Source organism: Leptinotarsa decemlineata, unplaced genomic scaffold (genome assembly GCF_025532065.1).
Source record: "Leptinotarsa decemlineata unplaced genomic scaffold, Ldec_3_MD MMD2_P_RNA_scaffold_9, whole genome shotgun sequence".
Lineage (NCBI taxonomy): Eukaryota > Metazoa > Arthropoda > Insecta > Coleoptera > Chrysomelidae > Leptinotarsa > Leptinotarsa decemlineata.
The window spans coordinates 14,247,179-14,261,231 of NW_027412536.1; the positions used below are offsets into that span (position 1 = coordinate 14,247,179).

At 32.0% G+C, this 14,053-nt stretch overlaps 1 protein-coding gene across 1 annotated transcript in view; it reads left to right on the forward strand.

The window, feature by feature from the left end:
• The window catches only part of LOC111505896 (general odorant-binding protein 99b), a 33,146-nt gene extending 19,704 nt beyond the window's left edge, over positions 1-13,442 (forward strand). Inside the window, exon 3 of the mRNA XM_023160789.2 lies at positions 13,053-13,442. Coding sequence (XP_023016557.2) covers positions 13,053-13,385 — 333 coding nt within the window. The 3' untranslated portion in view covers positions 13,386-13,442. The remainder of the gene's footprint in view (positions 1-13,052) is intronic.
• The last annotated feature ends 611 nt before the right edge of the window (positions 13,443-14,053 follow it).

A 14,053-nucleotide genomic window follows, 5' to 3' on the forward strand; every position in this document is an offset into this window, starting at 1 on the left:
CAAAGTTTTACATACAGAAAAAAGATTTCTAAACGCCTTTTTCTTGAAATGATTGAAATTAATAAGTCTTCTGTTTGTATGAAAACAAAAAACTGACATTGATAATCTCAGCAATATTTACAGTAACTTACTGGAACTACATCAAAAACATAATAATAATGAAAATTATATCAATCAATAAGTCTTTCTTTAAAGTCAAAGATTATGAAATCATCATACCCATTGAAAAATGACATTTATGTGAAGGTATGCCATTTGTCAAACCCAAAATAATCTTATACATGTTTAACCTTCTCCGTTCAATTTATTGTTTTTAACTCATTTTTACTGTAAGTATGATTTGTAACGTTTTTAAATGGCGAAAAAACTAACAACTCAATAAATTATAGGCCCTGAAGAAGCTTCCCATTAGAAGCGAAAGCTTGGCAAAGTAGGTATATATATATATATATATATATATATATATATATATATATATATATATATATATATATATATATATATATATATATATATTACAATGTAGGTTTTCACGGATGGTAGAATATGATGTGTTGTTTTTCCGGGTTATATAAAAACACCACAAGAAGAACCTAACATCAGTTACACCTCTCGAAGCGAAGCAGCAACTCGTCTTGATAATGCCATCTGAGATGATGGCGAAACGTCGACTATCGAATAGTACACAACGGATGAACATCCGGAAAAACAACACATCATATATATATATATATATATATATATATATATATATATATATATATATATTCTATATAGAGTTTAATTTCTACAAAAATATTCATAAGACGTTGTATATAAAATGTATTTATTTTCAGACAACGAAGTATATTGATATATTCATATGTAGTTACTTCGAATGTCAGTTGAACCCTGTATTATCCAGAATAAGTATTCCCTCGAATAAATATGCTGTTTGTAAAAAAATTGAAGAAGCGATTATTTGTATTTGTATTTAATTCAGTAAGTAATTTTACAAAATTCTGTACATGCACAAATATAATCTAAATATTAATAACTTAGAACTTACAATAGTTGAATGTTTGAAACATTATTTGTTCGAATGCGGATCGACTCTACATAATCTATATATTCTATATAGTGTAGCACAGATTGAGTTGTTCTAAAATATCTATAGAGTAAATAAATATACTTATCTATATACAAAACTATAATAATAAAATTTATTGTTACAAATTTTTCATTCACCATCAATTAATTGAGCGAAACTGAGATAAGGTTGGTTTCTCTCCAATTTTCTACTAGGTATATCAAAATCAAGATTTTACAGTACCTCTATATGAATTTATTAAGGACTAATATTCATCCGCAAATATTTTTCAGCTTTATGTAGATGAATCTTTCAATTACAAAAAAATCAATACTTTTGTATATACACATCGCCAAAATTGTTAGACCCCCTTATGTTTGTCTTAATGAGACTCTATTATTATAAGTCAAGAAACGTATTGCAATCAATGTATTACAACCAATGCAAATTGGCTGAATTTGATTTTAACTGAAGAAGAAAAATAATATAAACGAAAAATAGTGCTTATTAAAATGATTACCAGAATCTGAAATCTGGTAGAATGCCATTTTAGAGCTAAATCAAAAATGAATTAATATTTGGTGTGTCAACTTCTGTTCTGTATTAAGGTGTTGACTCCCCTATTCATGGAAATAATAAGGGCGTTAATAGTATCCATTGGGATGTTATTCCATTCGTCTTGGTCCGTGAGTGCGAGTTCCTGAAGGACGATAGGAGGATTAATTCTGCTGTTCATTTAACGAAATGCCACATGTGTTCAATTCGTGTCAATTCGTGTCAAATTCGTCACGCATTTATGTGTGACGAATTTGTTATCCACGATAATCTTTGAATATTCTCAATCTCTAGTGCATTTTGAACTCTTTTCGTTCGACGAGGCCTAGCATTGTCATTAATGAAAACGAAATTGGCTCCAATTTTATTTCGGAGTGGATACATAACGGGTTGAATAATGTTTCCAACATTTGTCATAGTGTCTGGAATAGAAATAAACTGCGTACGTCGACCAGGCATTATGCATTCCCAAAACATTACTGATCCTCCTTTTGGTATGGAACGACTTCTCTGGCAAAAAATAGTCTTTCATGTCGCCCAGGCCTACTTCAAATTCTGTGTCGCCGACTATCACTGACTAAACCAAATCTGGTTTCGTTAGAAAAAAGGACATTTCGCTATGGAGCTAAAAGTCAGTCTCTGTGTTCCCATGCTCATTGTAGGTAAGCTGCTATGTGCCTGGGAAGTACGAGTAACCTGGTTACTCTTCATCGCCTCCTGGATCGCAAACTGGCTCTAGCAAGTCTCCGCTGTATCGTGGTACTGGAAACTAATCGGCACTTGCTTGAGAACAAACAAACCATAAAACGCTGAGCTTGTTATGGTTTGACTCCGATGTATATATCCTGCTAGATACCTAGCTTCTCTGGCGTTAGTTACCCTAGGACATCCAGTTCCACGTCTCCAATCAACTCTGTTAGTTATATATATATATATATATATATATATATATATATATATATATATATATATATATATATATATATATCGCTGAATATGACTGAACCCCCAACTAAGTAGCCTGGTAGCCTGCAGGAATAAGCAGGTCTACGAGTATGTTGCTGTTGTGACTACGAGTATTTATTGAACAGATAGTTTCCTAAATAATTAGTGGGGCTACCGTTAAAATACCGTGAGCTATGAAAAGAGGCTAGCATGAATCCCTACGAGCTGCTTGCACATGTATCGGACTGTCGTTTTTTGAGGCACGAAAATCATTTGAAATAAATCTGTAGAGCAAACTCCACGGAAGACAATTCCATATTTATTATGGTGATCAAGGAGAGTAAGATAAGCTGTTCTCTCGAATCCAAGTAGTATAATTCTGTAGAAATGACAGTGCATAGCAACCTGAGGCAAACTTTTTGCTTAAGTTCATTGTGTGATCCTCAAACTTCAGTTTATCATCAATATTTAAGCCTAGAAATTTATCTGTCATTATGTATCCTTTCTATGATTTCGTTACCAAGGCAGATCTCAGGTGAGTTGCAATGAAAAGTAAGTATGCTTATTTTATTAATATCAAGAGATAACTTATTGCAATCGCACCATTCTTTGAAGATGGCCTCATGAAGAGTAGAAATGTCCTTGTTGTGCCGTAATAAGAAAATGTCATCAGCCACAGACGTTTTGGTAATCTTCATTTTTGCAGCATTCATGAGATGGCCTCATGAAGAGTAGAAATGTCCTGGTTGCGCCATAATAAAGTAATGTCATCAGCCGCAGACGTTTTGGCAATCTTATTCATTTTTGCAGCTTTCAAAATGTCATTTTGAATTGGTTCATATCCCCTTAATTCAAAATTCGTCAATATCCAGTGTGGAACCCAGTTAGTCCAAATTTATTTGACGCTGCCTCTGAAATTTTCTTATTGATCGTTTTATATTCCAATGAATTTGAAACAGCTCATCTCTTTGAACCAAAAATCAAGTATCTATACTTAGTGTATTTTGTGATATCAAGGATATTATGTATTTGAATAGCAGAGAGTGTTTTCTTATCAACTGGAAACTTCACTAGTGTTCTGAGGCAACAGAAAATATTAATAATAATGAATATCAAACAAGGTGAAAGGAAAGGATTTTAAGTTGATGAAATGGTTAATAAATGAAAAAAATAAATAGTAAGCTTTGGTATCTAGCACCGTTTATATTTTTCACCCAGCAATGTTTTTTTATGATAACTGAAAACATTTACCGTGTTAGGTTAGGTTAGGTGTTAGGAATCACACGTTAAAAGGTAAAATCTCGTTATTCATTAGCTCGCACAAGTTTCTCAACTTCTGAGAGTTGTTGTTCGTATGGGGGAGACACTTGATTAACGGAAAAACATATTTTAAACAGATTTGACGAGAACTAGCATTTGGGCTGAAAAGAAAAGAAATTTTAGGAGAGATAAGTTTTTGAGAAAACGTTTTCTACTTCTTCATCATTACACAAAAATATACCTATTTTTATTGTAGTTATTTTTTTCTCCCTTTATTGGAAGATTAATAGATTTAAAGAAAACAAAATTCGGGATAGTTGGCAGAGGTCCAATGGAACCGCAGTAGCAGACATTTCGTCTGCTACTGCGGCAGACATCATAAGAGGTAAGTGCATTGGAGACGAAAGTTATAAGTCGAAGTCTCAGTCTTATATTTTTCTATATTTTTCGAAAATAATTGGTTCAAATGAAGCAACTCTTTGTTCTTGGATTGTTATCACGTTAATTTCTAGACCTCGAAGAGTCAGATCCGAAACTGATTTCATAAAATGTTTTATAACAATTCAATAGTAAAATAAATCTATTTAAATTATTGTAGATATCCATGAAATCAGTTTACTAAACCATTTATGCACGTTTTACAATGTAGCTACATAGAATTCCCAAAGCAGGTCTGCACTATAGCTGAATGTGATTGACCGCATTTTCTAGTGAAATATACTGTCTGAAAACTAATTAATATTTTCTCATATCTCATATCATACATCCTACTTCAGTTCCTACTGACATAGAACGCTATTGTATATAAAAATACATGAATTTGTTTAGTAAACTGATTATGCGAAAATCTTTCAGTAAATTACTAAAGGGTAAAAATGGTGGTCATAAATTGATCCAGAAATATATTCTATACACCTGAACTGCTACACTATTTTCTACGCGCATTTAAATGCATCTGATCATCACTACATAATCAGATTAGATCATCGAGAAGAATGATACAATTGCGGTATATGAGAAATGTTTTTATTGAACTATGTACAACAGATTCAGTAATTTTATTATTATGAACTGTAAGTTTCCTTTAAAAAAGTCGCAGTTATGTTATCTTCTGATTAAAATGATATTTTTTTTTGTTTTCTGTAGATATAGTTGAAGTAAACGATATTGTGCACTCTGCATGCATTTGAATATTGAAATACAGAGAATATGTTTCAATGTATATAAAAATCTACATATCAAGTTTGGTTTCGAGGGAAACAAACTATTACAAGCAATATTATATTTGACCGAAATTCATTTCTCAACTGTACGTAAAATAGTCAAAAACAAACCTTATGAACGCAAGACGCGATGTGATACAGGATTACCAAAACCTTTAGATGTTCATCTAATTGAAAAAAACAAATTACGACTGTTACAAAAGCAATGAGATTTCTACAACTGAAATCATAAGGAAGAAATTGAATTGTTCCGGTCATAACGTGAGCTGCTGTGACAAAACTGCGTAACAAATACTTAGAACAAATAACTAAATATAGACAAGAATAACGACAAATTTTCTATTCGGACGAAAATTGGTATGATGACACTCACGACACAGTTACGAAAGAGTGGACCGATGGTTCGAGAATGTGTACGCCTAACATACCTGAAAAAAAAGGATCCCGACTAATTGTGAATTGCGGGTGAAGTAAAGGTTGGGTTCCGAATTCTTTGAAATTATGTGAAAAAAAACTTGAGGACTGCAATGAGGAATGGTTTGAAAACACATTGATCCCAAATTTAGATGCGAATAGTGTGATAGTTCTTGACAAGGCTTCCTATCATTCGCGACAGCTTACGAAGTACCGAATGAAAATTCGAGAAAAGATGAAATACAAAGTTTTTTAATGGATAACAATTTGAATTTTGAAGATTACCAAAAACAACTACTTGAAATTTCGCAGACAAAAACATTCGAAAAAGTGTATGCCCTTGAGAGCATTGCTGAAAAGTATGGACACGACACTGAGACTTCCTTCCTATTTTTGTGTTTTCAACCCAATCGAGTTGATTTTGGGATAATTGAAACAAAGCAGCGGGCGTGAAAATAATTTTGCAAAATTTGATAAGAAGGTAATAAACCCAATTAAAGAAGAAGTTTTGAATACGACTCATAGGATCCCTCAAAAAATTTATTATATTTATTTTTATTTTTTATATTTATATTAGAGAGAAGGTAAAAACCGCGTTTTATGCTTTAACTACCTCTATCACCTACGGACTTTTTTCCCCAACTGCCAGGAATAACAAGCGATTTTTTCATATAAGAAGGCTTTTAAGATCTTAAAATGCATGGGCTTGTTTCATAAATCAGTTCAATTTATCCAATAATTAATAGAAATTGAGGACAAAATACAAACTTAGGTATATTTCAAAAAGTGTTTTAATACCTGCTCCTACAATATAATTAGATTCTTGTTCTATTTTACATTGTAACCGCACAATAATTTTATCCATTCAGTATCAACTTATATTCTCCATTTTACATTCGATAACAATTTATCGAATTCGAGCGGAAGTTGAAGAATACTGAATGGATATAGTTCAGTGAACTTATAATAGTTGAACGTGTTATTTAATGACTAAAGTGTGATTATAATCTAGTTGCAATTATATGTTATCAATTTGAATTATTCAAATAAACCATGAAAATCAAATCGGTCGTCAAAAATGTAATATGATTATGTATGTTAAAAGGTAGAACTGGAACGTTTTCGCTTTTTAGAACTGATTAGAGAGGGCTCTTTTCCAGTTTGTGTCTGAAAGTTACTTTTTTGCATGATATACACATCTTTGTATAGAGTTAATTTTTTGAAATTGATTGATTCCTTCCTTTCTTTGGAAGATTCCCACATTTTTTGTATAAAGATGGATGAGTAGAAAGCCAAAACCTTTCTTATCATAAACTGAACTGTTCAATTAGTGAAAATATCTCCAAATAAACATTGTAAAACTTGTCTCTCGTTATCGTTTTATGAATTTTTTCACTACAGGCAAGGTCTAACCAATACGAATTCAATGTGTTTGATGAACAGTTCCCAACTCGCATAAGTTTTGTTTAAATGGAATAAATACAAACATACCATAAATATTAGAAGTTGTTTCAAATGTTTTGTCCGTTCTTATGAGTAGGTATATCTTTTACTGGAAAAATCTTCACTTATTTACTTTGTAGTAAATGTTCAAGAGGTAGCAAAAACGTATATGATTTTTTGGAACTTCAACTAGCGTTTCCTAATATGACTGATAACTGATAACCAGTCCGTGCAAAGCTTATTGTTAAATCATCTGAAAATTTAACTTTTAACGGGTGATGATCAACTGAATTGCCAAACATGCGCCAAACTGACTGACTATTATAAGAAAACAAGTATAGCTGAGGCACCAGTCAACCTAATAACAACACTGATGATCTTCAAACATGACTCAACTTCTGACGGAAGCACCAAACTCTTGCGAAGGTTCAAAATAAATGAACACGTCAATCTAGCAGATCATTATAATCTTCATGCAGTCATTGTTCACTGTGGTTCTGGCGTTGAATCTGGCCATTATTACGCATTGGTCAAAGACGAAACGGGCCTGTTTAAATTTGACGATAGTCATGTTACTAAGTGTTTTGGCGATGTCTTCAATTTATTGGAGCCTCTTGAGATACCCTACATTTTGTTTCACGAAAGAGAGGACATTGGCAAGTCAAGATCTTCAGATGATGTGGTGCTGCAGGTTTTTCCGGGTTTTCCTGCAGCTAAAAAAGCAAATGAGCCATTGGAATCAATGAAGTCGCCCCGGAGGGCTAATTAATTTTTGTTGTTTCATAATTTCATGATTTGTATTACTTTCTTTTTGTGTCAGAAAAACAGGTTGATACAAAAAACAGTATAAAATATATTTCAGAGATACATACGAGTACTATATGTATTGTACTACTCGCAGTACTTCAATATAATTATTATAGAAAGTGAACTGAGTCATGACTGGATTTTAACTCTCAAACAGAAGAAGTGTAGCTATAAAACCAAAACAAGATATTCTACAAAAACAGTAACACTGGCTATACTGAACACGTCACTCCTTTCGTGTAATAACTTCTTCATCGGCAGTGTATTGAATCGAAATATTCCATAGTTTGCATTACGGCTTCATTGTGAAAGATTCGATCTTCTCGCTTCATCGTGAATAATACTGTGGTGGATATTGTTGACTTTGTTTCTACTATGACAAAACAACACTAGCGACCTGCCTCCGGTCCGCACGGGTACAATTCTGATACTAAATATACATATAAACGCGTGAGATCGCGGTACCAGCGGTACCGCCGCAACCGCTATATCCCTGCATTTTGAATCTGTAATATCTTCAAAGATATTTATTTACATTACATACTATAAAGATAAAGAGCCATATTGATTATATTAAATGCACAATGTATTTAAGTAACTAAACAAATCATAAAATGTACATAGACTGTCACCAGCAACGGAACTGGTGATGTGCACACAATTATTATTCATAAATATTTAATATTACGCTATCACCTGTGTGTAATTACGGTGTTACCGAAAATAATTATTATTATTACAAAATACAAATCAACGATTCACGTTTCTGAAAAAAGTTTTTTTGAGTTTTTAACAAACTGAAAACAATCGGAGAAAAAATTATATGTTTCACACGGCGGAGAACCAGATTTACTGCCTTGGGTAATAATCATCGCTTGATCTACAATCTCCAAATCGGAAGATGAAATCTCAATTTTCAAACGATGATCTAGAGTGGGTATTTTCACAAATCAGCAGAAATAATTGATGAAAAGACTTTTTGACTTGATGTGATTTTTTTCATTTGAACTTCTTGAAGTTGGAGGTTGTTTTTTTCGATGCCTGCGTATGAAGTGAAAATGAATGCAATCGCATTATATACGTTATGAATACGAAATAATTAGATTCTTCTCCATATAGGAATGTTTTTATATACCTAAGTTTTGTCTTCTTACTTATCAAGTATACTGATCCTGTTCTTCCACTTTTTTATGATTTTAATGTAGAGTAAATAAAATTGTGAGTAAAATATAATGCTTCGAAGTTGGTAATCAGATACCTAATCTAAAATTCTAATATCCTAAAATTTTCGAAAGTGTATTTCTTCAAATATAAGAAAATGAAATATGTGTGATAATAAAACGTTTCACTACTACTGATCACATTCCTTTCAGAACTAAGTACTAGTCTCGTTCCATGTACCTATCTCTGGCATGTACCTATATATTCAGATATTATTATTATTTTATTGGTTATCCTGTTAGTTTCATGTCGGTTATTGTAACAAATTTTACAATAAAGAAAATGCAAGCAGAGCAATGTTTTCATATTAATTATTGCAACGTAAGGCGAACAGAAATATTCGATTTGAACTCAGTTGCTCTACATTTGAGGCAGTTGTAGTCCGATCCTGAATAATTATGTATTCTACGACACAGTTTTTGAAAATCGTCACTTTCGCAGGAGTAAGTATTCTTTTATTATTGATGTGTTAATGGTATTATCTCATTTTGACGCCAGCTCTTTGAGAATTATCTGTTTTGAAGCAATTAGTTCTCCCACTTTTGTCAGAAACTAAATGCAGTTGTTATATGAATACAAATGTAGTTTTGAACTCCTGCTGAACAGTGGAATATTTCAAAATACGATGGAAATTCTTGAATGCGTTCACTTTCACAAGTGAATTATTTCATAGAAATTCAATAGGTTCAGATTATTGAATTTTTCCCTTATATCAGATATTTTTAGAGCAATTGTAATCTAAAGAACCTTCGTAGTAATATATGAATAGATATTGAACAATAATAATTTTTTGTGAAAGATATTGAAGTTTTTTATAGAATGGATATTGTCAACTTCTTTCTAAGATCATAGTTTTTGTGTTTTTTTTGTAGAGTATAAAGATTATCCCAATAAATAATGAATATCTAAATCAAAACGTGAATTGGAAATCGAAGCAGGCTGAATTTTATACTAGAACTTTATTATCGTGGAAACAACTTAGTTTGAGAAAATCCCAGAGGAGCATTTTTTTTAAATTGGCGTCAAAGTATTACTGATAGAAAAAAACATGAATTCTGGGTAAAATATGTTAATAACTCTATGCGCCGCCTAGGCTCGAACAAGATAAACTGAGAAACTACCTCTGTTAAAATGCTTACTATCAAAATTCAAAAATTTAATAAGATCCAAGTTTCCATCAACATCGATTTCTAAAACGTATTCATTAATAATTCAAGATATTAATACAAAATTGACCATGTCAGGGGTCAGTAATGAAACAAACAGTGCATTCCATTTAAAACGAGCCACCCTGAATAACTTCTGGTACAATGATTTACAGGAAAAATAAAAAAACACATCAACCATAGTATACAAATTCACAATTGATGTTACTTCCCCTATCGCACCCCCAGAGCATGTCACCAATTTTTTTAAATGGATCAATTGTTTTGCATTATCAGATGTTCCATAATGAACATATTTTAACAAAGTAGAAAACATTATGGTCTGAAGCTCATAGTTTGGAAGCTAAAAATTATTTTAGTTGCAAACGAGCCACCCTGAATAAACTTCTGTACAATCTGTTACCTAGGTTTCATAGGTGTTTTGTGAAGTGTACTTCAAAAAAGTCTTATTATGCCTAGTTAACTTTAAATTCGATATTCTCTTCATTTTGTATTTGTCTCATTCTGCAATAACGATTACCTACCAGGTGAAGTTACATTTGGTGTTTCTGTTTTTTTTCTACACCCGTACAATACACTTATATGACCATAATCCGATCCATTATGATACAGATTTTTCATAACGATACAGATTATCAACCAATAGAAACCCATAATTTTTCAATCAAGAATCCTGTTCCTTTGTTTGTCCTAGATTCTAACCTAAGTAACTAATTGCTTTATTTGTCAAAATCAGTTTTCATATTACCTACCTATATTATCAAAATGTCTGAAAACAGCGATATAGAAGGAATACCATCGACTCCAATATTTTTGAAAGATCAGATTAATTACAGTTGTTATATTCAATATAAATATAATTAGAATCTTTATAGTTTTCATATATCCATGATAATACCATTAAGTTTGTGTTTTTTTTTTAAATATGAGTTAATTACTGTAAATGTGTTCAATACAAATATAATATTTATAGTTTTTCATTACTTATCGGGTTTAGAAAAAATAGCGTATGCAACTCTCATGTAATGGTTATTAATACACTCGCATATACCATACAAAACTCGCCTTCGGCTCGTTTCGTATCCCGGTTAGTGCTCGTGTCTTAATAACCATCATTACATGATCGTTGCATAATATACTATTGTGAATTCTTGAGAAGCAATGGTTTATACGCTTCGGGAACGGATTGAAATAGTGAGTTTGTACTACCTGAATGGAAATAGTGCTAGAGCATCAGAATTTCTTGTATAAAATCTGTTTTTCGGATAAATGTACATTTAGTTTGAATAAAGAGGTGATTCGGCACAATTGTCGATATTGGAGTGATACGAATCCCCATTTATACCGTCAAGTTCATACCCAAGGACCTCAAAAACTGAATGTTAGGTGACCACATTAAAAGAACTTTTTTTTGTCGATGATAATTTCACTAATGATAAATATTTGGATATGTCGGAGAATCGAATAATACCGTGCATCAATAGGGCAATTGAGAAGGATATAAATTTATTCGAAAACGAAATAGTTTTTCAACAGGATGGTGCACCTCCTCATTATGCAGCTAGCTCCACTGCGACAATTTTAGACGATCATTTTCCTGGTCGCTGGATTGGAAGAAGAGGTTCTACGGAATGGCTACCAAGGTCTCCGGATTTCACTCTTGTAGATTTCTTTCTATGGGGTCATTCTAAGTCTAAAGTGTATGAGATAGAATCAACAACATTAAGAAATTTGAGAGAGAATATCATGAGGCATTTCAGAAAAATAATTCCCGAGATTCTCAACCATGTGAGGGCGGCTATGAACGGTCGTTTGTACCATTGTATGGAAGTTGGTGGAAACGTTTTTGAACATTCACTATCGAAATGTTTTTTCTTCTCATTGTCCAGTCATCAGATTTTGATTCAAGAATTAATAAAAAATCTCTTTTTCTGATTTATTGCTTCCATATTTGTCTCTAAAACGAATATTCCAAAATGTGGCCTCCTGAATAATTATTGATCTGTTTTTTTATTTTTTCCTGCAAATCATTGTTTAAAAATTTATTCAGGGTGGCTCGTTTTCAACTCAAATAATTTGTAGCTCCGAACCATATAAGCTTCAGACCATATATTAAATACTTTGTTGAAATTTTTCATCATGGGGCATCTGATAATACGAAACAATATAGGGTGATCCATTTAAAAAAAAATTGGTGACACGCTATATGGGAATGCTATAGGGGAAGTAATATCAAATGTGAATATGTCAAAATGTGTCCCCTTGTATAGGACTATTGTTGACGTGTTTTTTTAATTATTCCTGAAAATCATTGTACCAAAAGTTATTCAGGGTGACTCGTTTCAAATGGAATGCACTGTATATGAGCAGCTATATGATCCATAAAAAAAGATTGAAACTAACTCAAAAACAATTTTTTCTACCGTTGTTTGTTAGATTGAATTACTTGTTTAAAAAATAGTTATACTTCTACGAAAAAGAGCTTCTGATTTTTTTAGAGGTCATGTGTGTGAATAATGAAGATTTTATGGTAGCTATGACTTCTACACAAAAAAACTCAATTCATTTTATTGTCCTATTGATAATTCCAGAGGTAATAAAAAAATATGTTTTCAAAATTTGGCGTTGTATAAATAAAAACGCCACTTGTATTTTCTTGGACTTTCCAGGGGCGACGTTCTCCACAATAAAACTAAAATCTAGTAAAAAAATGTCATTAATAGATGGGGTCTTTAGCATGTAATAGTCTTGAATTGAGGCAGAAATTGTGACAGATAAGTCACAAAATTATTGATATTGAAATGAAAAAAAAATCGTAATAAATATTTTTTTCTGGGAGTTGCTGCTCTTTTTTTAGTTTGATGAAAATGACGCTCTGGTTTTGGAACAAGAATCCACAATTATACCTCTTCGCCGATAAGTATTGTTATCTACTGTGTTTATTTTCAGGTTTGCATTATGGTGAACTGCGATATAGCCACAAACTCCATCAAGAAAACATCGGATTTGTATAATCTGAAATCCGCGACAACCCCCTATCAGCTAATCGAAACGTTGAGAAAGCAAGTTCTTGCTAAAGAAGATGAACTAGTGAAAGCCGAACAGATCAACCAGAGTTTTGAGAGAATGATTCAACTGGTGAATATTTTAGGTCAAGTCGATTCGTTTTTGACTGATCGAACTAAGACGATGATTAAAAAAATCGCCATGCTCGCAGATGCTGATGACGGAAAATATGAACAAGAATATTTCGGTCATAAAAATAATCTGAAAAAGAAATGAAAATTCGCAATGTAATGAATTTTATACTTTTCGTACAATAAAAACGTTTTTATAAAGTTTTGACCACCTATTTATTTGAACAACATATGCCTATAGGTTTATCAAACAAAAACATCTGATTGGAGATACTCAAATGCAAGAAGTTTCAGTAATTAGAAATGAAATGACGCGAACAATTCCATAAAAGCAATGACAATTCCCTAAATTCGTGTCCTCATATCGACACACAATGTAATAAAATACCCCGAATACCTCATAAGTCATGGTCCCTGTAAACCAAACCACTAATATTTTCGCGAATTTTTCCATTTCATTATATGTTTTTCAATATTATACAGGATGTTCAAAAATCATTGTCACTATTTTATACTTTTGGACAAAGATACCTTTGTTATTTCAATTAGAACACCCTGTGTTTTCTGGTCTGAACATTATAAAATTCAATTATCTTTCATTTCATTTCGAGGTTTCCTATACCTGAAATAAATAGTTTTTCAGTTATGGGCTTTTTCAAATAGTAAGTAGGTAGTTCTTATTTCAATGCATTCTTTGAATCAAAATAGTTTTGAAACGACATGCAATCAGTATGTTATACAGTAATGAAAAATATTCTACTTGAAACGGTTTTATTTATAAAAAACACTTTTGCCAAACCATCAATGAAGCTC